The sequence below is a fragment of the Lycium barbarum genome, chromosome 8 (assembly GCF_019175385.1).
Source record: "Lycium barbarum isolate Lr01 chromosome 8, ASM1917538v2, whole genome shotgun sequence".
Taxonomy (NCBI): domain Eukaryota; kingdom Viridiplantae; phylum Streptophyta; class Magnoliopsida; order Solanales; family Solanaceae; genus Lycium; species Lycium barbarum.
In genome coordinates this window covers 114,329,398-114,352,027 of record NC_083344.1, presented here as the reverse complement: position 1 = coordinate 114,352,027, position 22,630 = coordinate 114,329,398, and the positions used below count along the sequence as shown (strand labels likewise).

Sequence of the window (22,630 nt, the reverse complement as noted above, 5' to 3'; positions counted from 1 at the left end):
AAATATACCTTATACTGTTTGGCAACTGAAAGTGCCAGCACCTAGCATGGTCTGTGAAAGAATCAAACAAGAGGTGTACATAAGAGATAAAAGTAAGAAGAGGAGAAAGGAAAGTAGGAAGGGAAGACAGTGGATAGATAGCCTTTATCAATCATGTAGTTAGTGTTACTTATTTGTTTACATATATTCTAAGACTATAGGGATGCCTCAGTCTTAGTAGCAATATAGGAAATTTGTATGTTGTTGTCCGGTGATCAATAATAATCTTTCTTTTCACCAGAAAAATAAAAATACCTTATACTATGAGAAATGATTTAGATATACCCCTCATTATACTTTCGGTCCAAATATATCCCTGCCGTTATATTATTGGTTCAAATATACTCTCTTCCGTTAAAGTTGTTTAAGGTGGGCATCCAATCTTACATGGCACTGACATTTGATAAGGTGAATGTCACGTGGCATGCCACCTCAGCACCCCTAACTCATTTTACCTGTCCTTTCTATTTGTTTTTCCGCCACTAAAATTTCGTCCCCCTTCCACCGTCATTGCCACCATTACCGTTGAATATCTTCATATAGCTTGCGTTGTTGCGTGGGGAAAGGAATGGACTTGTGCATGAGTAGAGAGTAACTTTCAAGACTCTGTGTCTAATCAGCTCACGAGTCAAGCCCTTTAACCAGTCGTTACGGCAGGACTCAATTTTGTGACCCTAAATACTCTTTGCATTTTACTTATTAATATGATGGAAATTGATAAGCTGTTACTCGAACAACTAGAGTTTGCATCATTTTGGAAACTCAACAAAATGGTTCAGCTTCCTCACAAAATTGCATGTTTTTATGTTTGTGGACTAATATTTACATTAGCCACTGCCCAAACTACCACTAATACAACCAAATTAATGCCAACGCCGCACACCATCACTAAAGGTGCCAATATCACAAAACCAGGATGCCCTAAGCAGTGTGGGAACGTTACGGTTCCATACCCGTTTGGTATTGGCACAGGATCTGGTTGCGCCATTAATTCGGGTTTTGAGTTATGTTGCAACATTTCTAATGATGGTTCTGAAAAACTCCTCATAGGAAACACTGAGGTCTATGACATATCCGATGCTGAGGTGCGCATCTCCAGTTGCATAGATCGGAGATGTTACAACTCCGCCGGAGATGTCCTTTCGGACGAGCCCGCGTGGAATAATTTTTCACCATCAACACCATATAGTTTCTCTGCGTTGAACAGGTTTACTGCTGTTGGTTGTGAAGCTGCTACCATGACGGCATTTAAATTTGATTATGGTTGCAACCCCCGCTATATCAGCCAGGGCGATGTGGTAGAAGGAGAATGTACGGGCAAAGGCTGCTGCCAGGTACAAATACCCATGGGCTTGAAATACTATAGCATAACCATGTCTACCACAAGAAATTACAATGTTTCTTCTTTTTATCAATGCGGGTATGCATTTTTGGCCGAGGCAAAGCGCTTCCATTTCAGAGGGCTAAAGGACCTGAGTGATCCTAATTTTAAAGAGAGGACTAAAGCCAGTGTGCCCATTGTGCTCGATTGGGCCATTGGAAATCTTACGTGCATTGAAGCACAGACGAGTGAGGATTATGCTTGCAGGCAAAACAGCGAGTGTGTTGATTCAGATACTGGCCTTGGTGGCTACAGGTGCAGTTGTAATGAAGGTTATGAAGGCAATCCTTATCTCAGTCCGGGGTGCCAAGGTACGTAGGATAATTTCAACTTGCTTGTAGTGCAATTTACTTGCGCCCTCTCTATCTTTGTATATATACTAAGACTAACATAGTAGCCTTGATTTTTTTTTCCCCTTCTTGTGGCGTTAGATGAATAGTGATACAAGAAGAGATATAGAGCATTTACAGTCAAACCTCTTTATAACAACATTGTCTCTCTAAAGTAATTTTTGAATGCTACATATAGCGAAGTATTGTTATAGAGTGAACATGATATAATATACTTAGATAACATGAAAAATGGGTTATTGAGATGTGCTCGATCGATCTGGCTATAGTTTCGAACCTCTGAGTATATTTGCAACTACTAAACTACAAGGGAAAACTTTAAACTTATCAGTGTTCTCTTCTGTCACGACCCAACTAGGGGCCGTGACGAGTACCCGATACTTGTACCAAGCACCCCGTATCTATCATTTTACCTCTATTCCTTAGTGGGCCGTATGAACTATACCATATATTTTTTTTTGCTACTGAACATTAACATTAGTAGCTATTTATAAACATAGGCTAATAAACTTTGTTAGCACGTTATACAGCGACGAGGACCACAAAAGTACAAAACATCTGACTGTACATATCTATCTACGAGCCTCTAAACAAAGTGCATATATACATAGGAAGGGCCGGGTTCTGCCGTGCCCGATTATATACACAAAAGTAGTACCAATAGGCTGAAGCTCCGGATCAACTGGAGCACTCTCAAGGAACAGCTGGTGAAGCTCCTAGGGATTAAACCCGTCTGTCTGTTGACTTGCGCGGCATGAAACGCAGCGTCCGCAAGAAGGGACGTCAGTACGAATAATGTACCGAGTATGTAAGGCATAGAAACAGCATACTAAGCAACATTAAATATAAATAACAACATCATGGGCTCATAGAACGTGTGAGGAGGTAAGAAAGTAACCTGTACATAGGAATGCCTTTTTGGCCAGATACCATGCATGCTTGACTTTTCCCCCTCTAAATTTTCTTTTGTTTTAAAAAAAAACATTTTTTTCATAGACATAGAAAATAGAACTCATATCCTGTCATGTCATATCATGTCATATCATATCGTGTCATATCGTGTCATATCATATCATATCATAGCGCCGAACAACGCCGGCTCGCCCACATAGCGCCGAAATACGTCGGCTCGCCCGTATATCCCGCGTCCGGGATGATATAACGCCAGCTGACCAGGTGGCAACGCGTCTATAGCGCAACATATATCCCTTCCCCTCATATCTCCCTCCCTCCCCCCATGTACATATACATATCATATACATCTATCATATAAGCATGCCGGAGAGCCCAAGGAAAAATCATGTTCATCATAATCATCACAAAAATATTCTCATTAGAATAGTTACAATACTTATCGTTCGATAAACGAAACAATTAAGAAAATCCGGGAATAATGGGCCCACCTCGGGTCAAATGAGGTGGCGTACACGATTTACATACGTTACATTTCATGACGTCACTTGTGAGAGTTTTAAGGTAGTCGGGTCCTATTTGTGCAAGTTCTAGATGTTTAGGCAATTTTTCAACATTTCATACAATATTTAATTCAATTCTACTGAATGAAAAAGGGTCAACTTTAAACTCGGATTTCTAGGAATAGGATTGTCCCCGAGGCTCGTATCCACCCTATTATGCCTAAGACATGCCAAAGAAGGAAGGGTGAAGCCTTACATACCTTTTCCGCTTCATACATGTCTCCAAAATCAAGTTTCAAATTCGCCAAAATCTACAATTTGGTCACAATTGCCAAATGTTAATTGTAAGGCTTTAAGATTTCAATCTTAACCAATACTTGTCTACAAAAATTTGGGCAGCATCTCCCCTATAAATACACCATCCCCAAAATTCAACTTAGCCAAATTTTTAATCAATATCAATCCGGGAATTCAACCCGGCCAAACTATCAACACAATGACAACAACCATGACTACAAAACACAATATAACACAACTAGTCTTCTTTCCAACATAATGCAATAGCTTTCATTCCAACTTCACATTTCCAAACCAATCTCAATGTTTTTACATTCATTACTAATCAAGATCATTACAATATAATTCAGAAGCATTTCATATCATTTCTACCAAATATTCACAAGATATACAAAATATACAAACTTTCCACCAAAACCATAATCCATCCAAAACTTCTAATCTTCAACATACATATTCATAACATATTTCCACCTTCCAATTTCATCAACCATAATCATAATTTGCACCTTAACAATTTCATTTTCATAATTACATAAATCTACCATAAAATCACAAAACTTCCCATAACAACTTAACAACCAACCTTTCATGCTAATATGGACTTACATCCCTCCAAATCCACCAACCAACATAGCCATTCACATTTAAAACTTCATTTCCATATTTACATAAAATTACATTAAAATCACATAAGTTCCTATAATCATTTTCCAACAATTTTTCATGCCATCTTAAACCATTTTTTTTCCTCCACATTCTACAAGTGAACTACATTTATTTTCATCCAAAATTCTCTTCAAATCTCATTCCATAATTCACAATGCCAACAGACGAATTTATATCGCTATTTTCCCGTTCTAATCCGTTAAAACTTTAAATAAACTTGTTAGCAATGAAAAGGAACCTTATCCATACCTTAAGAATTCAGCCACCACGTTATCACCCTCCTCCTTGGTTGATTTTTAGCTCAAATTGAAGACAACGCAGCGTACAACACTTTTCCCTTCATGAGCTTCGTGATTCGGGGCTTAGATTTTGGTCAAAATTGATTTCTCTCTAAATTTCTCCTCCCTTTCTCTCTCTAGAATGTTCTAAATGTTTATGGGTGTGTTTTGGTCTGAAATGTGGAGAGAAAACCGAAACTTTTCGTTAAATGACAATAGAAATGGGCCTGACTCGATTTGAAGTCGGGTTGGGCCGAATTCACTGTTCATATCGACCTTTCTGCCTTAAAATGTCCATATCTCCTTGTACCGACGTCACCTGGGAACCCACGACCTATGGTTGGAAAGCTAATTCAATTATCTACAACTTCTATTTCTTGGTATTTTTCCAAATTACAAACTTATAATACCGTTTTTTCCCCTAGAAGTCAGATCACCCGAAAACGTTTTCTTAAAAATATTCGTTTGGAGGACTTCCACTTTGATTTGGCCCAAGGGTCCTTCTTGAGTTGTGTTTAACTCCACATATGTGATTCATATGACTCTTCAGATGTTCCAAAAAAAAAATCTCGATGTGTGGGCCCCACCTCAGCAAATAATCTGACGTTCAAAAATACGGGATATAACATCTTCTATCCCAGTCTATGTGGCAAAGTTATCATAGTTAAGTTATTTAATTTTTATGCGAATATGAACATAAAAATTTTAACTTTTTGAAATAAGATATTTTTAAAATTAATATAATATAGGTTAGAATATTGGTTAATAATCCAAAGTATGAAAAACTATTCAATTAAAGAAGAACTTTTATGACTTTCGAAATATTAATAATGTCACATAAAGGTGAAGCAACGTGCGTATTTGAATCCCCATTCCAAAATTGTTTCATGATTTTTCTTAATTGAGAAATGGAAACCTTTGTCTCTTTTTTGCAAAACCACTAGGAAATAGCCCGCGCTGAGCACGGGTCCAAGCGCGGGATGGATGATTTCTAAGACATAATCATGGAATTCTCTATAACAATTTTTTTTAAAAAATTGATAAGACACAATCTTGGAGATTTATTGTGCAAAAATTTGATATATATTCAAATTTTAGAACACAGCTTTGCTGCTATAGAGTTTCACTTGTAGCACTTCAAATTTCAGGAAATTCCTAAAGTTCATGTTTCTTAACTTTAAGCTGCGACTATTTTTCAATTGCTTTGCAAATGAAGATTAATTTATGTACATTAAATCATTAATGTGGATCCATCTGTGCTTGAAAAAGTTTTCTCTCTTAAAATCATAATGCAGAATTGGAAAGCCCAAAAGTTCAATGAAATACAATAAATTAGTCCAAACAATCCGTAAATGACAGACTCTGTCTCTAGAATATGTAGGTTTCGAAGTTCTTGATTTGCTAATAGCTTTAATATGTAATATAAAAATTTCAACAATAACTTCATTGTGTTGCAAAGAATAAAACCTACCAGAAGTTCAAAGATAAAAGAAGCAATTTTTTTATTTTTATTATATATAAGTGTCCAATAGGGACTAACACATCAATGAATACTTGTACCAAAAGCTATATAAATTGTACACTTTAATCAACCATTTTTTTATCCCACGTGGACATATGTCATAGTGTTGAATATTTATTCTCTTCTCATGTATACACGTATGCACTTCAATTTTAATTCTCCGGCACTTTTATTTCCTCTGTGCACTTTTACTTGTTCACTTTTGACTTTTCATGTTTTTTTAAGAATTAATAAAGTACTCCCTCCGTCCTATATTACTTGGCCACATTGCTAAAAATTTCTAATATTTCTATTATATATAAGTGTCCAAGAGGGGCGAACACGGCACCAACAAATTGTACAAAAAGTTGTCCCAGTTGTACACTAAATTTAGACTTATTTCAATTGTACTTGGTTTTTTTCTTTTGTTTTTCAGTTGTGGGTCCACTTCATTTAACAAGTACTACTACTTGATTTGCCACCTATTCTCTGTACACGTATATTCCACTTTTACGTTATCATATTTCTTTACTTCTGCACTTCGTTTTATTACTCTATTATAGAAAGCACATGAAATTGTACTCTAAGCAGGGACTAACATGTACATATTTCAGAAGTTTAACATTAATTTTACCTATTGTATGTTTACTTTTTAAGTCCTCGCGTGTTCGCTATGTCTCAATTATCCTTTCATTTCCTTCATTTGGCATATAGTCCCTCTGTCTCAATTTGCGTGTCTAAGTTTGACTAGACACGGAGTTTAAGAAATAAAGATAGACTTTTGAATCTTGTGGTTCTAAATTAAAAATGTGTTTAATATAATAAAATATCCTTTGAATCTTGTGATTATAAACTTGACACGTAGGATATTTGAATTGTCAACTTACTAAATATAAAAAGAGGCGGACATAACTAAAATAAGATAAGTTTTAACAACAATTGAGAAATTAAGAGGAAAAATAAGAGGAAAAGAAGCAAATGCTGCTTGGTGGTTCATATAGTTGGTACTCTGAATTTGAGATTTTCTTTTAATTTTTCCTGTTTAAATTAGAGTTTTGTTATTAATTTTGATAAGTTTATTCCACAAATTTCTTTGTTAATTAGATCTAACGCAGTGTCTCAATTGTCCTTTCATTTGACATATACTCCCTCTGACTTAATTTAAGTGTCTAAGTTTGACTAGACACAGCGTTTAAGAAATAAAAATACACTTTTGAATCTTGTGGTTCTAAATTAAAAATGTGTATAGTATAATAAAATATCCTTTGAATCTTGTGATTATAAACTTGACATGTAGAATTTTTGAATTATCAACTTACTATATATAAAAAGAGGCGGACATAACCAAAATAAGACAAATTTTAATAATAATTGAGAAAGTAAGGGGAAAAATAAGAGGAAAAGAAACAAAATAGGGAGACTCACTAAAGAGAATCGCGATATACTTTACAAAATATACAAATCATAAAAATTAACTAAAGTGAATAACCAAATTAATTATATTGGATCCCGTGCATCCCACGGACATAGTTTGCTAGTTACTTTACAAAGGTGGAATTTCAGTCAGTAGGCTCCACCATTCTTGTGGGTCCACTGTAATGGCTGACATAATTTGGCAACTAAAGGAACGTGTAAGAGGGTAGAATGGTCCACATGATCAAAAGTTTATGAAGAGGCAACGGTACCAATACAAAATTAACCAATCAAAATAGCACAGAAGTGTATAATGTCATATTTAGCCCCATTGGACAGCTAGCACACATGTTGACGGAGTGCTGCCTGCAAACTCCCTCTTATAGAATAAGATAAGAGAATTTGCCAATTTGGCAATAACTGAAAAAGTCTTTTAAAGATGGAAGTGAGGGGAAATCTCATAACTAGTGAGATTAGAGCCCTTTTTTGCAAAATAATAAAAATAAAAATAGTGATATTATTTCTTTTCAAAATGTACCAATCTTTTCTTTTAAAATGTAGCATGTACACTGTATGTACAATATCAAAGTACATATACTAGTACACTGTATATGTTACGATATATATACTGATCGCGATTCATTGTATATATAAATGTATATACATTGCATACAATAATTGAATCTATAATTTAGAGATATGTGTATCAGTGTATATATGCTATAAAATGTAAAACATAGCTATGTATTGTAATTATTTTAAAGTACTGCTAGAAAGTACAATTATGGAGTATAATTAGTTACATTAGGCAATTTTTCCAAGAAGTAATTGCATTATTTTCAGCATGATTTATGATTCTCCTTTAATTTTTGAAATATATGCCTGTTGTCCTTGAAGTACCGACAATCACTAATTTTAGTCCTTATAATAACTCATCAAACATATCTAATCTTTAATTAATCAAAATATACACTTTTGATTCCTCTACTAGTGAATTTTCACAAGTTTAACGAATTAATTACTAATGCTATTAAACCATTCAATGATCAATGCTTTGTTAAATTCGTGTTATTTTACTCCGGGTTTAAGAATATTATATTTTTAAAAATAATCTGGATATATAATTTAATCTAAATACATTACTCCCCCTATTTTAATTTGTTTGTCTGGTTTTGAGACTTGGCACGGAGTTAAAGAAATTAAAGAAAACTTTTGAATCTTGTGAACTTAAACTAAAGATATATAGAATGTACCAAAGTGTCTTTTAATTTTGTGGCCTTAAACATGTCACGTGGAAGTTGGAATTAAAGAGTTGTCAAAAAGGGAAAGACCCATTCTTTTTTATAAACAGAATAAAAAGGAAAGTAAAATAAATGAATTGAAATAGTGGAAGTATTTATTTAAAAATATCACAATGTAAACTCTTGTTAAATACTAATGGACTAATACGACAATCAATTTATTTGGTTTTGCCAGATATTGATGAATGTGCAGATCCAAGCACCAACTCATGTGAAATGACCTGCACAAACATCCCGGGAAGTTATAATTGCTCTTGTCCTAATGGATATACTGGTGATGGCAAAAAGGATGGTCGTGGTTGTATTGCTTCGTACTCTGAGTTTCCATGGATCAAGTTCTCTATAGGTAAATATCTTGGAAGACTTTCATAACCAAATTAAGATACTAGTATTACTTTACCATGCTAGAAGATGACTAATTAGGAAGTATGACGTTCTCTTTTACTGCATGGTGCATATCACTAATTATTTTTTCACCTCATTTCAAACTATTTTTGCAAGCTTTTCTTATTTAATTGACATTTTAGTTTTAGATGTTTTCTTTTATACAACACAAAATATGTGGCAGAGAAGTATTTTATTTTCCCTTAAAATTGATGTTTTGTATGTCCTTATTACGAAATAAAAGAAACGTATTTATTCATTTGGTCTATGATACAAAACTTTCTTTTATGTGTTTGAAACAGCCACTCGAAAATCAATTTGTTAGCATACACACACTCAATAGCAAAATGTAATGAACACATTCCTGTACATTTGAGTTGAAATAGATAATAAATGTTCAATTCCACTAATTACACAGGTATGGGAGTCGGCTTTATGTCCCTAGCGATTGTGATAACTTGGCTTTATTTCAGCATCAAGAAAAGAAATTTGATTAAAATCAGAGATAAATTCTTCCAGCAAAATGGTGGTTTATTATTGAAACACAGAATCTCCACTAACGAGGGTGGTGTGGAAGCCAAAAAAGTTTTTACTGCTGAGGAGCTCAAGAAAGCTACAAACAATTATGCCAACGACAGAATTATCGGTCGTGGTGCCAATGGGATTGCATATAAAGGCTTGTTGTCTGATAAACGCATAGTTGCTATTAAAAGATCTAAAATTGTGGACGAGAGTCAAATAGAGCAATTTGTAAATGAGGTGCTTATTCTTACTCAAGTCATGAACCATCGGAATGTGGTGAGGCTCTTCGGGTGTTGTTTAGAAGTTGAAGTTCCTTTGTTGGTGTATGAGTATGTCTCTGAAGGAACTCTTTACGAGCACATTCACAATCAACATGGAAAGTCACCTTGGTTATCTTGGCAAAACCGTTTGAGAATTGCGACAGAGATAGCAAGTGCACTTGCTTACCTTCATTCATTTGTATCCATGCCTATAATTCACAGAGACATCAAGTCTGCCAACATATTGTTAGACAATGATTACATAGCTAAAGTGGCAGATTTTGGAGCTTCAAGGTTAATTCCTTTGGATCAAACACATGTGGCTACGTTAGTTCAAGGGACGTTAGGGTACTTCGATCCTGAATATTTCAGCACAAGTCGATTGACGGAGAAAAGTGACGTTTATAGCTTTGGAGTCGTTCTAGCTGAACTTTTGACGGGGTTGAAACCTATCATTAGAGCTAGAAACGAAGTGGACATGAATTTGACGGATTTTTTTGTTTTGTCCATGAATAAGAATCTCTTGTTTCAAATTCTTGATCGTCGTGTCTTGCGAGAAGGGAGTCTTGATCAACTTCAAATGGTAGCTGAGCTGGTGAAGAACTGCCTTCGCTCGCATGGAGAAGATAGGCCTACAATGAAGGAAGTGGCTGGTGAACTTGAAGGTATGAGGAAATTAACTAGGAACCCTTGGTTGAATCAACATGGACATGAAGAGAATGAGGACGAATCATCAGATCTTTACACGATTCCAATTAACTCTAGGTAATGTAGATTCGTCCAGTTTATCCGGAAAATAGAATTCGGATAGCTCTCATGTATTAATGTTGAATCCTATTGATAGTCCAAGTTGGTCCAAATTCTAGGCGACTAATAATGATATAAGATTATGTGTTACTTTCCCCGTCCCTCTGTTTTTTTTCATAATGAATGTATTAATGTAATTTTCTTTCCTTTCATTTTTAGTTTTTCTTTTGTTCTCAGGGGTTTTCTTTTTGTTATTCTTCTTTTTAGTGTTGGAGGAATGTAAAATAGAACGTTCAAACATGAAAATTAAGCACTTGGGCTTGGATGAACATAAACATCCCCCCTAAATTTAATTTAGATTAGCTCTATGCCTTTTGGATGTTTAAAGTGAGTGTTATTAAGACTTCTTGTCTTGGGCCTTTTAGCACTACATCAAAACCTAAGTATGCCTTTGTGAAAGCTGTGAAAAAGGAAGTTCCGTGTCAAGCATTTTTAGGACATAGGTTGCAGAATGATAAGTAACTTAGAGCCCGTTTGGATTGACTTATAAGTTGCTTATAAGTTGTTTTCAGTTTTTTTGAGTGTTTGGCTGGCCAGCTTAAAGTCATTTTGTGCTTAAAATAAACTCAAAAAAATAATTGGGCCCATTTGACTTAGCTTATCTAAAGCAGCTTATAAGCTGAAAAGAGCTTATAAGCCAAAAAAAAAAGTTAGACTACCCCAATTTATTTTTTTAGCTTATAAGCTGTTTGCAGCTTATAGGCATAAGCCCATCCAAACAGGCTCTTAATCACTATGCTTTATTCAGGGCTGGTGATGCAAAAGATGTTCTTGAGCCTACTCCAAGCCATTTCTTACTTAGAATATAAAATGTCCACTGACAACAAGCAAAAATTAATGCCTGTTTTGAAGTGGGAACAATTACAAGATAAATTCAAGCTTGTGTAGAACCACGAATGAGCTTGGATAATGCTAGCTAATTAACTACCAGTAGAGGTGTACAAAGAAAACCCACAAACCGCACCAAACTAATAATCCGAATCAAACCGAGAAAAAAATCCGATTAGTATTTGGTTTGACTTGGTTTGGTATTGGAAAAAAAACCCGAGCCTAATTGGTTTGGTTTGATTTTAACTAAAAATAGTCAAACTGAACCAAACCAACCCGACATTACATGTATACAAATTTTTAATATGTTTTATACATAAAAGGTTTACTTATAATGTAATTTATAAAGATTTCTTATGTTTTTTCATAGTTTTTCTCTTTTAACATCTTATTTCAAGCTTGGATTTAGAATTTTGAATGTTCAAATAAGTTTTATAATCACCCATAAATGTTATTAACTCAAATAAAATCCAAACCAAACCAAACCAAATCAATACTAATGGTTTAACAAAAGTAATTTAGTCCTAATTAACACTAGGAATGGCCATAATGTTGGATATCTATTCTTTAGTTTGCATTGTTAATTCAGACAATAAAAATACATAACTTAATTTTTTTTGTTTCATCTAATTAATAATTATTAGCCGTAATTATTTTAGCATGATTAGTATTTTTAGATGACGATCAGTTTCATTAGCCTTATTAATTGGCAATATTTATGTTATGCTATTTTTTTTTGTTGAATATTTTATAATAATGTCATCCCTCATTTCACATTTTTGTTATTTTCTTAAGAAACACCGTAATTTTATAGTTGTATCTTACTAGGACTAAAAAAATATTGAAGTAAAAGTTATATTTTGTATGAAGATTTTTACGGGAAAAAAAAATGAAAAATCCGAAAAAAAATGAAAAAGTCAAAAAATCCGACTTTAATAATTTGGTTTGGTTTATCGATTTAAAAAACCGATATAATTGATCTGATTTGATATTTAAAAAGCCCGAACCAACCTGTCCATGTACACCCCTAACTACCCGTCCTTGTTTACAACAATTAATGCCTTCACTCATCGTTAGTTGTGTTCAATTTTAGTTCGATTATGATTTGAGCTGATAAAAACATTGTTCTTTGCACCTTTTAATCGGGCTACAATGGTGAAAATGTCTTATAAATGTCTCAAGGCATTTGTCAGCTGATCAGCTGTTATGATAGTTACTAATTACTCCATTAGTCAATCCCAAAAAGAATAATATCTTTCTAAATTAAGTTATAATAATTTATGTCACGACCCAGCTAGGGGCCGCGACGGGTACCCGGGGCTAACCACCGAGCACCACTCGTTCTATGTCTCATCATACTCATTTCATGCTCTTTTATTACTTTTATACTCAAATCGTAGGAAAATCATATTTCATATAAAACATAAATACTTATATATATGCCTCTTGGCCATCAAAATAACATTTATACTATATAGCATCTCGTGAGACCATCTAACCCACATTGCGTATCTGCGAGCCTCTACTAGAGTACTAGACATATGGACGGGACAAGACCCCGTCATGCCCAAAATATATATACATATATATACACAAAAGTATAAACCCGATTAGCACCTCCGGAATAATGGAGTGCTCCTGAAATTCTGCTGATAGCTCCTATAAGTCTGCGTCGTCTCCCTGTCTACCTGTGGGCATGAACACAGCGTCCAAAGAAAAAGGACGTCAGTACGAATATTGTACTGAGTATGTAAGGCAAAACAATGAAAATACGTCAATGAGATGAATGAAGCATCAATAAGGATGCAACTGTATATGACTGTAACTTATAGACGAAATAACACATGCTGACTTACTCATAATCATCATCATCTCATGTATGCAACAATGTAAAAGCTGCCCGTCCATATAGGTACGGTGTGATAATATATAAGCTGCCCGTCCATGTAGGAGCAGTGTAATAATCATAGCCTGCGTCCAGGCCTGTGAGGACCCACAGCTGGGCGCTAACCATACTGTGAACCCCTGGGTACAGCTGGGCGCTAACCATACTGACCCCATGAACATGCGTACATACATACATACATGACATGCATACTCAGGTATTGTATGGGCAGGTGCCAACAGACAATTCGATATACGCTGCAGCGGCTGGTATCGAACCCGTGACCTCCCCCCTTTTGTTTTCCCAAAGGAGACGACTCTTTTAACTGGGCTTTTAACTCTTTTAACTCTGCTGGGGCCATTCTGTATGGCGGAATAGATATCGGCTGAGTATCGGGAAGTAAATCAATTCCAAACTCAATTTCCCTGTCAGGAGGGACTCCTGGAAGATCTTCCGGAAAGACTTCCGTAAATTCATTTACAACTGGAACAAATTGGAGAGTTGGAGTCTGAGCATCTGAATCTTTGACTCGAACTAGATGGTAGATATAGCCTTTGGAAATCATTTTTCTGGCCTTTAGGTAAGAAATGAATCTACCCCTGGGTACTACTGAATTACCCTTCCATTCTATGACTGGCTCCTTAGGAAACTCAAATCTTACCACCTTAGTTCTACAACATACTGCGGCATAACATGAAGCTAACCAATCCATACCCATGATCACATCGAAGTCTACCATTTCTAATTCTGCTAAATCAGCTATCGTTCTGCGGTGGTAGACTAAAACTGGGCAACCCCTATACATATGTCTAACTGTGAGTGATTCCCCAACGGGGGTGGACACCTCAAAGGGTTCATACAATTTTTCAGGTTCAATACCAAATTTCTTAGCAACAAAAGGGGTTACATACGATAGAGTGGATCCTGGGTCAATAAGGGCATATACATCGAAAGTGAAAACTGTTAGAGTACCTGTAACAACATCTGCTCGAGCTTCTGTATCCTGACGACCTGTCAATGCATACATGTGGTTTCGCCCCCCTCTTGTGTTTCCAGACCTAGCTGCATTGTCCCCTCGCTGGGCCTGATTTTTACGAGGGACTGCTGGATTGGTGGGCTGCGCCACGTTGCCTCCGGTACCTTGCCTAGCTGATGGACAATCTTTCTGAATATGGCCCCTCTGGCCACAACCATAACATACATTCCTGCCCATGAGACACTCACCTAAGTGTTTCTTATTACATTTGCCGCATATCGGATAATTATAATTCGACTGACCCCCACTAGTTTGAGAGTACGAACTTGATGGCCTGAAATTCTGCCTCTTATCATTGCGGAACTTAGGAGGTGGGGCACTTGCTGTGGACGGATCAGGTGCTGCTGACCTGTTCTTGAAGAAGTTCCTATTTCGGTTCCCGCTGAACTGTCCGGTGGATTTGACCCTCTTGTTGTACTCCTTGTCTTTCTCTTTTTGTAAGGCTTCTTCCTCCCTTAGCCTTGTCTCCTTGCCCTGCACAAAAGCAACCATCTTGGAAATAGTCATGGTCCCATTTTGTGCAACAATATTGGCTCCATCATACAAATAGGAATCAAGACCTCCCACGAATCTTCTCACTCTTGCCCTCATATCAGGTACCATGTGTGGGGCATGCTTTGCCAGACTAACGAATTCCAGATAGTATTCTTGAACTGGCCTGCCATTTTGCTTAAGTTTCAGGAACTGTTCGGCCTTAGCCTCTCGGAGCTCTATTGGCATAAAGTGGTCTAGGAATGCGCTAGCAAATTCATCCCATGTAGCATCAGGTGCACTCTCACCTCGGGACAATTCCCAAGATTCATACCACGTGTTAGCAATGCCCTGTAATTGATGAGCTCCAAAAGTAGCTACTTCGGTTTCGGTAACTGTCATAATCCTGAAGATCTTTTGGAGAGCGTCAATGTAGTCCTGGGGATCTTCATCCTTTTTCGTTCCCGTGAATACTGGGGGATTCATTCTGAGAAAGTCCTTTGCCTTAGAAGACTCCCCATTACCTCCTGAACTTGATCCAGTTTCTTGACGTTGGGCCTGAGCTGCTACTAGCTGGGTGAGCATATTAATAGCACTCCTAACATCCCTATCCGAAGCATTAGGAGGTGTAACAGTAGAGGCGGTTGGAGCTGTTGCCTGAGTCGGAACAGTATCTTCGTGAGCTACTTCGGCGGCAGCCCTTTGGCTAGTGGCTGTGTTTTTCTTCTTGTAAGTTCTTTTGTAAGGCATTTTCTGAAAACACGTATACGCACGAGTTAGGAAACCATCCTAAAAATACTGCTCTAACTGCACGATCTAGAATATGAAAGAAATGAGACAATCCTGAATGTCTTGGTGGTCAACTGTTTATATGTGTGGGGCCCTCACACATATAAAAGAGACCCCGCTAGACACGGTTTCATAGACTCCCTAAAGACACTTGAACCTAAGCTCTGATACCAAGCTTTGTCACGCCCCGAACCATGGCCTGGACGTAACACGGCACTCGGTGCCTGACTACATGTGACCGAGCGAACCACATGACTTGCTGAACTAACATGATTTCATATTATAAGCGGAATATGACGTGAATGCATAATGAGCCTTTGTAAAACATAATAAGTCATAATACATAATAAAGTACTTGTTAAACATGAGTGTGCCAAAATGGCTATATGACTCCAAATGTCTATCATGACATAACTGACTTGTCTAGTCTATGAAACCTCTATTATGAGTCTGACTGGAAATCATAATTACTGGGACAAGGCCCCCAGCATACCTTTACATGCAAAACTACATAGAGAATACAATGCTTAAAACCCCGAATGAAATGGGGCTCACCAATAAGCTGGTACGGGCAAGTCTTAATGATCAGAAGCGTCGTCCTGTAAATCCGTACCTGCATCGTGAAATACAGGCCCCCGGGCAATAAAAGGGGACGTCAGCACATTGAATGTACTGGTATGTAAAGCAACCGGAAGAACAACATGGTAAGAACTGAAAACTGAAAACTGGGACATGAACATGAGCATGAGCATGAGTACATAACATGGAATTGAAACTGAAACTGAGTACTGAAACTGAACATAAAACATGAGTACTGTAAGCATGAGATAATATGAAATGATCTGTAATAATCTGTAATACCGACATAAACCACCACGGGGAGAAGCGTGGAGTCTGATCTCTGCCCGATCAGCTAAGCCATCTCGTACCTTGCCGGGGCACAAGACATGAACATAACATGAATGGATCCAAATCCCTCAATGGGGAACATATGAAGGAATCGTCCTACTGGGCGGAGCGATTCTTATCCTACGTTGGCATACGTAGTTTCAGGCTATCTGAGCCTTCTCGGTATTATTACAACTCCCGAACATGAAAATAATATAGTTGGCTAAGAAGCCCATGACTTTCGTGAATTAACTTGTACTTGTCTTGAAATCATGATTTTCACGAAAGGACTTGTAAACATATTTTCATGAAATAACTTGTAAACTTGATCATGAGAAATACCATAATGCATAATCATTTGTTTGTAGTTGACTTGAAAACATGTTTATAACTTGCAAAACAACTCATGCAGTTTCATATGAACATAATGAGAACACATGAGAAAGAATTCATGATTCATGGATTAAGCTAGGATTCCTAATGTCCGAAATGGAAAGTTAGGAACACAATCACGAACAAGTATACGGAATTCATGTACATACATACATAATTACGGGCTACCAATATGTTGGGTTTAATGCCCTAGGATTTGTACTTCATAGATATTACTAAACGAATCATGGGGAAGAACATAGAAGTTCGCACATGTGGATGGAAGTTCTACATACCTTAACTTCCCGCTTTTGGGCGTATCACAATGTCCTTCAATCCCTTCAACTTCAATCTATAGTAATACAAGTCATAGGGATTCTATATTAGCAACAATATCCATGTTTTGTTCATCTAAGCATTTTATCAAACACTTAGTGGGCATGAAGCTCTATAACCCTCATAAATGGTGTTTTCTTCACCAAATCCCCATTCTTTTACTTCTAGCTAATACTACAATCTCAATTAGATGTAATTAACATCATTCTTCATCATCCATATGAATACAACAATCTCATTTCAACAATCCAACAATTCTAGCATAGTTCATATAATTCTCTTCCACAAACCCAATTATTATTCTCCCAGGAATTCATCAATTCACAACTATAAATGATTAGGGAGTAGAAACATTACCTTTTTGGGTAGTCACCACGAAATCAACACCCCCAAGTCCGATTTTTAGCTTAAAATGACGGCAACAACTTGTACTACACTTTATCCTTCACGAGCTTCGGGATTTGGGGCCTTAAACTTGGTTGATTTTCTACTTTCTCTCTCTATATCTCCTCTCTCTCACTTCCTCTCTCTAAAAATCTGAAATTTGAGGGAAATGGAGGCTGCTAGGGTTTTCATTTCCCTTAAATACTAAGTGGGAAATGGGTTGACCCAACTTGAAAACGGGTTGGGACCTATCTGTCTTAAAACGTCCATATCTCCCTATCCCGACGTCGCCTGTGAACCCACAACCTATGGTTGGAAAGGTTTTTCAATTATCTACAACTTTAATTCTTTGAGTTTTCCCAAATTCTCAACTTACGATAGGGTTATGGCCTCCCGAAGTCAGGTGACCCGAAACGTACATACGGACCAAGATACGGTCACTGTTACGGTCCCGTAACACAAGGGACGGACCGTAACTTGGTACCGTAACTTGGTACCGTAACTTGGTGAAAATTTCCAGTGAGGTTCTGGAAATTTTCGATGCGTTACGGTCCACTGTTACGGCCCGTAACACGTGTTACGGTCCGTAACGTCACGTTACGCTGGCAGAATTTCCAGCGAACAGTCTTCAGTAAAATGGGCATAACTCTTTGCACGGATGTACGTTTGACCCCCATAATATACCGTTGGAAATCTATTTCAAAGGGCTACAACTTTCATCAAGGAAGTTGTCCCAAATTCCAAATTAATAATGGGGCTATGGTCGTTGGAAGTAAGACCTTCTATAAACTCACTTGCAAACATGCCCCGTAGAGTGGTTTTCAACTTTGCTTTGCCCAAAGACTCTTCTCATGTATTGATTGGGTTTCAAACATCATTTATACACTATTCAAATTGGGTTTATTATACCCCCATCTTATGATACAAATCTTAGCCCGAAGCTACGAGGTGTTACAATATCTCCCCCTTGGGATCATTCGTCCTCGAATGATAAACGTTCGGGATTCTACAAAAATTTCGCCAGAGTTTCCCCTGTAATAAGGCACTACCAACCTGTCACAACAACCCATAATATCATTGCCTCACAGGGCTACATCACAATAGCATTATAAGTTGGCCACACACGACCAAAAGCATGAAAAGAAAGCTTACATACCTCAAAATCTTGGTGCTTCATCATAAATCTCTTCTGCAGGCTGAAACAAGTGCGGGTACCTGGATTTCATATCCTCCTCGGCTTCCCATGTAGCTTCCTCAACTTTCTGACTCCTCCACAGGACTTTCACTGAGGCTACTTCCTTAGTTCTCAACTTGCGAACTTGACGATCAAGAATGGCTACAGGGGTTTCCTCATAGGTGAGGCCATCCTTAACTGTTATAGCATCAGCAGGAACAACCAACGAAGGGTCTCCCACACACTTCTTCAACATGGACACATGAAACACGGGATGTATAGCAGCCAAATGTTGTGGCAACTCAAGTTCATAAGCTACTAGACCGACCTTTCGTAAAATTCTGTAAGGTCCAATATATCTGGGACTGAGCTTCCCTTTCTTGCCAAATCGCATAACACCCTTCATAGGTGAGACTTTAAGGAACACCCAATCATCAACTGAAAATTCTAAGTCCCTTCGCCTCACATCTGCGTAAGACTTCTGGCGACTCTGAGCCGTTTTCAAACGCTCCTGTATTAACTTGACTTTCTCCATAGCCTGATAAACCAAATCTGGTCCTAACAACTCTGCTTCACCAACTTCGAACCAACCGATTGGTGATCTGCACCTTCGCCCATACAGAGCCTCAAATGGTGCCATCCCAATACTAGCATGATAACTGTTATTATAAGAAAACTCAATGAGAGGTAAATGGTCATCCCAATTACCTTTGAAATCCAAGACGCATGCTCTCAACATGTCCTCTAGGGTCTGAATAGTACGCTCTGCTTGGCCATCTGTCTGCGGATGAAAAGCTGTGCTAAGGTTCACCTTGGTACCCAATCCTTTCTGAAAGGATTTCCAGAAATTCGCTGTAAACTGAGCACCGCGATCTGAAATAATGGACACTGGTGTCCCATGCAATCTGACAATCTCACTAACATACAGTTTGGCATAGTCTTCTGCTGAATATGTGGTCTTGACTGGCAAAAAGTGTGCTGACTTAGTAAGCCGGTCAACGATCACCCAAATAGAGTCATGTCTCTTAGCTGAACGAGGTAAACCTGATACGAAATCCATATTGATCATTTCCCATTTCCAGACAGGAATATCAATATTCTGAGCCAAGCCACCAGGCCTCTGGTGTTCGGCTTTCACCTGCTGACAATTCGGGCACTTAGCTACAAAATCTGCCACATTCTTCTTCATATCGTTCCACCAGTAAATCTCCTTGAGATCATGATACATCTTAGTGGAACCTGGGTGAATGGAATACCTGGAATTGTGGGCTTCTGACATGATTCGCTCTCTGAGCCCATCTACATCTGGGACACATAATCTACCTCGGTACCTCAAGGTACCATCATCTCCCCCTTGTTCGAAAGTCGTCGTCTTATGCTTGTGAATTCCCTCTTTCAGCTGCAACAAGTAGGGATCATTAAACTGTTTCTCCTTGACTTCAACGACTAAAGAGGAAAGAGCCCTATTCTGAACAACCACACCACCATCCTCGGAGTCCAAAAGTCGAACTCCAAGATTGGCCAAACGGTGAACTTCCTTTGTCATAACTCTCTTATCCACGTCCACATGGGCTAAACTTCCCATGGAATGCCGACTAAGAGCATCAGCTACAATATTCGCTTTCCCCGGATGATAGAGAATATCCACATCATAATCCTTAAGCAATTCGAGCCATCTCCTCTGTCTAAGATTTAGCTCCCTTTGCTTGAAGATATACTGCAGGCTTTTATGATCTGTGAAAATATCAACATGCACTCCATACAAGTAATGACGCCATATCTTAAGTGCAAAAACTACAGCTGCCAACTCTAAGTCATGAGTCGGATAATTATTTTCGTGAACCTTGAGCTGACGAGATGCATAAGCTACAACCTTACCATGCTGCATTAAGACACATCCGAGACCAACTCCTGAAGCATCACACTAAACCACGAACCCTTCAGTTCCCTCTGGCAAAGTCAAAACTGGAGCAGAAGTCAATCTCTTCTTCAACTCTTCAAAGCTTCGCTCACAAGCATCTGACCATTGAAACTTAACTTTCTTCTGAGTCAACTTAGTCAATGGAGCAGAGATAGAAGAAAATCCTTCTACGAAGCGTCGATAATAGCCTGCCAGGCCCAAGAAACTTCTTATATCAAAAACTGAGGTGGGTCTGGGCCAACTCTTTACGGCGTCAATCTTCTGAGAATCAACTTTAACACCTTCACCCGAGATCACGTGGCCTAAGAATGCCACCGATTTAAGCCAAAACTCACACTTTGAAAATTTTGCAAAAAGCTCGCGATCCTTAAGAGTCTGCAACACTATTCTGAGATTTTCTGCATGTTCGGCCTCATTACGAGAATACACCAAAATATCGTCAATAAAGACAATGACAAATAAATCGAGATAAGGCTTGAAGACCCTGTTCATAAGATCCATGAAAGCAGCTGGTGCATTTGTCAACCCAAATGACATAACAAGAAATTCGAAATGGCCATAACGGGTCCTAAAAGCTGTCTTAGGAATATCCACTTCTTTAACCTTCAACTGATGATAACCTGTCCTGAGATCAATCTTGACAAAACATTGGGCGCCTTGCAGCTGATCAAATAAGTCATCGATCCTAGGAAGAGGGTACCTGTTCTTAATGGTGACCTTGTTCAGCTGACGGTAATCTATACACATACGTAAAGAACCATCCTTCTTTCGGACAAATAAGACTGGTGCACCCCAAGGCGAAACACTAGGCCTAATAAACCCCTTATCAAGTAGATCTTTTAACTGGGCTTTTAACTCTTTTAACTCTGCTGGGGCCATTCTGTATGGCGGAATAGATATCGGCTGAGTATCGGGAAGTAAATCAATTCCAAACTCAATTTCCCTGTCAGGAGGGACTCCTGGAAGATCTTCCGGAAATTCATTTACAACTGGAACAGATTGGAGAGTTGGAGTCTGAGCATCTGAATCTTTGACTCGAACTAGATGGTAGATATAGCCTTTGGAAATCATTTTTCTGGCCTTTAGGTAAGAAATGAATCTACCCCTGGGTACTACTGAATTACCCTTCCATTCTATGACTGGCTCCTTAGGAAACTCAAATCTTACCACCTTAGTTCTACAACATACTGCGGCATAACATGAAGCTAACCAATCCATACCCATGATCACATCGAAGTCTACCATTTCTAATTCTGCTAAATCAGCTATCGTTCTGCGGTGGTAGACTAAAACTGGGCAACCCCTATACATATGTCTAACTGTAAGTGATTCCCCAACGGGGGTGGACACCTCAAAGGGTTCATACAATTTTTCAGGTTCAATACCAAATTTCTTAGCAACAAAAGGGGTTACATACGATAGAGTGGATCCTGGGTCAATAAGGGCATATACATCGAAAGTGAAAACTGTTAGAGTACCTGTAACAACATCTGCTCGAGCTTCTGTATCCTGACGACCTGTCAATGCATACATGTGGTTTCGCCCCCCTCTTGTGTTTCCAGACCTAGCTGCATTGTCCCCTCGCTGGGCCTGATTTTTACGAGGGACTGCTGGATTGGTGGGCTGCGCCACGTTGCCTCCGGTACCTTGCCTAGCTGATGGACAATCTTTCTGAATATGGCCCCTCTGGCCACAACCATAACATACATTCCTGCCCATGAGACACTCACCTAAGTGTTTCTTATTACATTTGCCGCATATCGGATAATTATAATTCGACTGACCCCCACTAGTTTGAGAGTACGAACTTGATGGCCTGAAATTCTGCCTCTTATCATTGCGGAACTTAGGAGGTGGGGCACTTGCTGTGGACGGATCAGGTGCTGCTGACCTGTTCTTGAAGAAGTTCCTATTTCGGTTCCCGCTGAA

At 38.1% G+C, this 22,630-nt stretch overlaps 1 protein-coding gene across 1 annotated transcript; it reads left to right on the top strand.

The window, feature by feature from the left end:
- The first annotated feature begins 746 nt into the window (after positions 1 to 746).
- On the top strand, positions 747 to 11,016 carry LOC132608167 (wall-associated receptor kinase 2-like). The gene is made up of 3 exons (XM_060322241.1): positions 747 to 1,731; positions 8,820 to 8,990; positions 9,447 to 11,016. Exons 1-3 carry the CDS (start codon positions 747 to 749, stop codon positions 10,577 to 10,579), a joined length of 2,289 nt encoding a protein of 762 aa, XP_060178224.1. The 3' UTR covers positions 10,580 to 11,016.
- Positions 11,017 to 22,630: the final 11,614 nt, after the last annotated feature.

Bases quoted from the DNA above. Each gene is read 5' to 3' on its own strand.
- LOC132608167 (XM_060322241.1), top strand. From the start codon at position 747: ATGGAAATTGATAAGCTGTTACTCGAACAACTAGAGTTTGCATCATTT. The intron at 1,732-8,819 runs GTACGTAGGATA...TGGTTTTGCCAG, and splicing joins TCTCAGTCCGGGGTGCCAAG to ATATTGATGAATGTGCAGAT. The intron at 8,991-9,446 runs GTAAATATCTTG...CTAATTACACAG, and splicing joins ATGGATCAAGTTCTCTATAG to GTATGGGAGTCGGCTTTATG.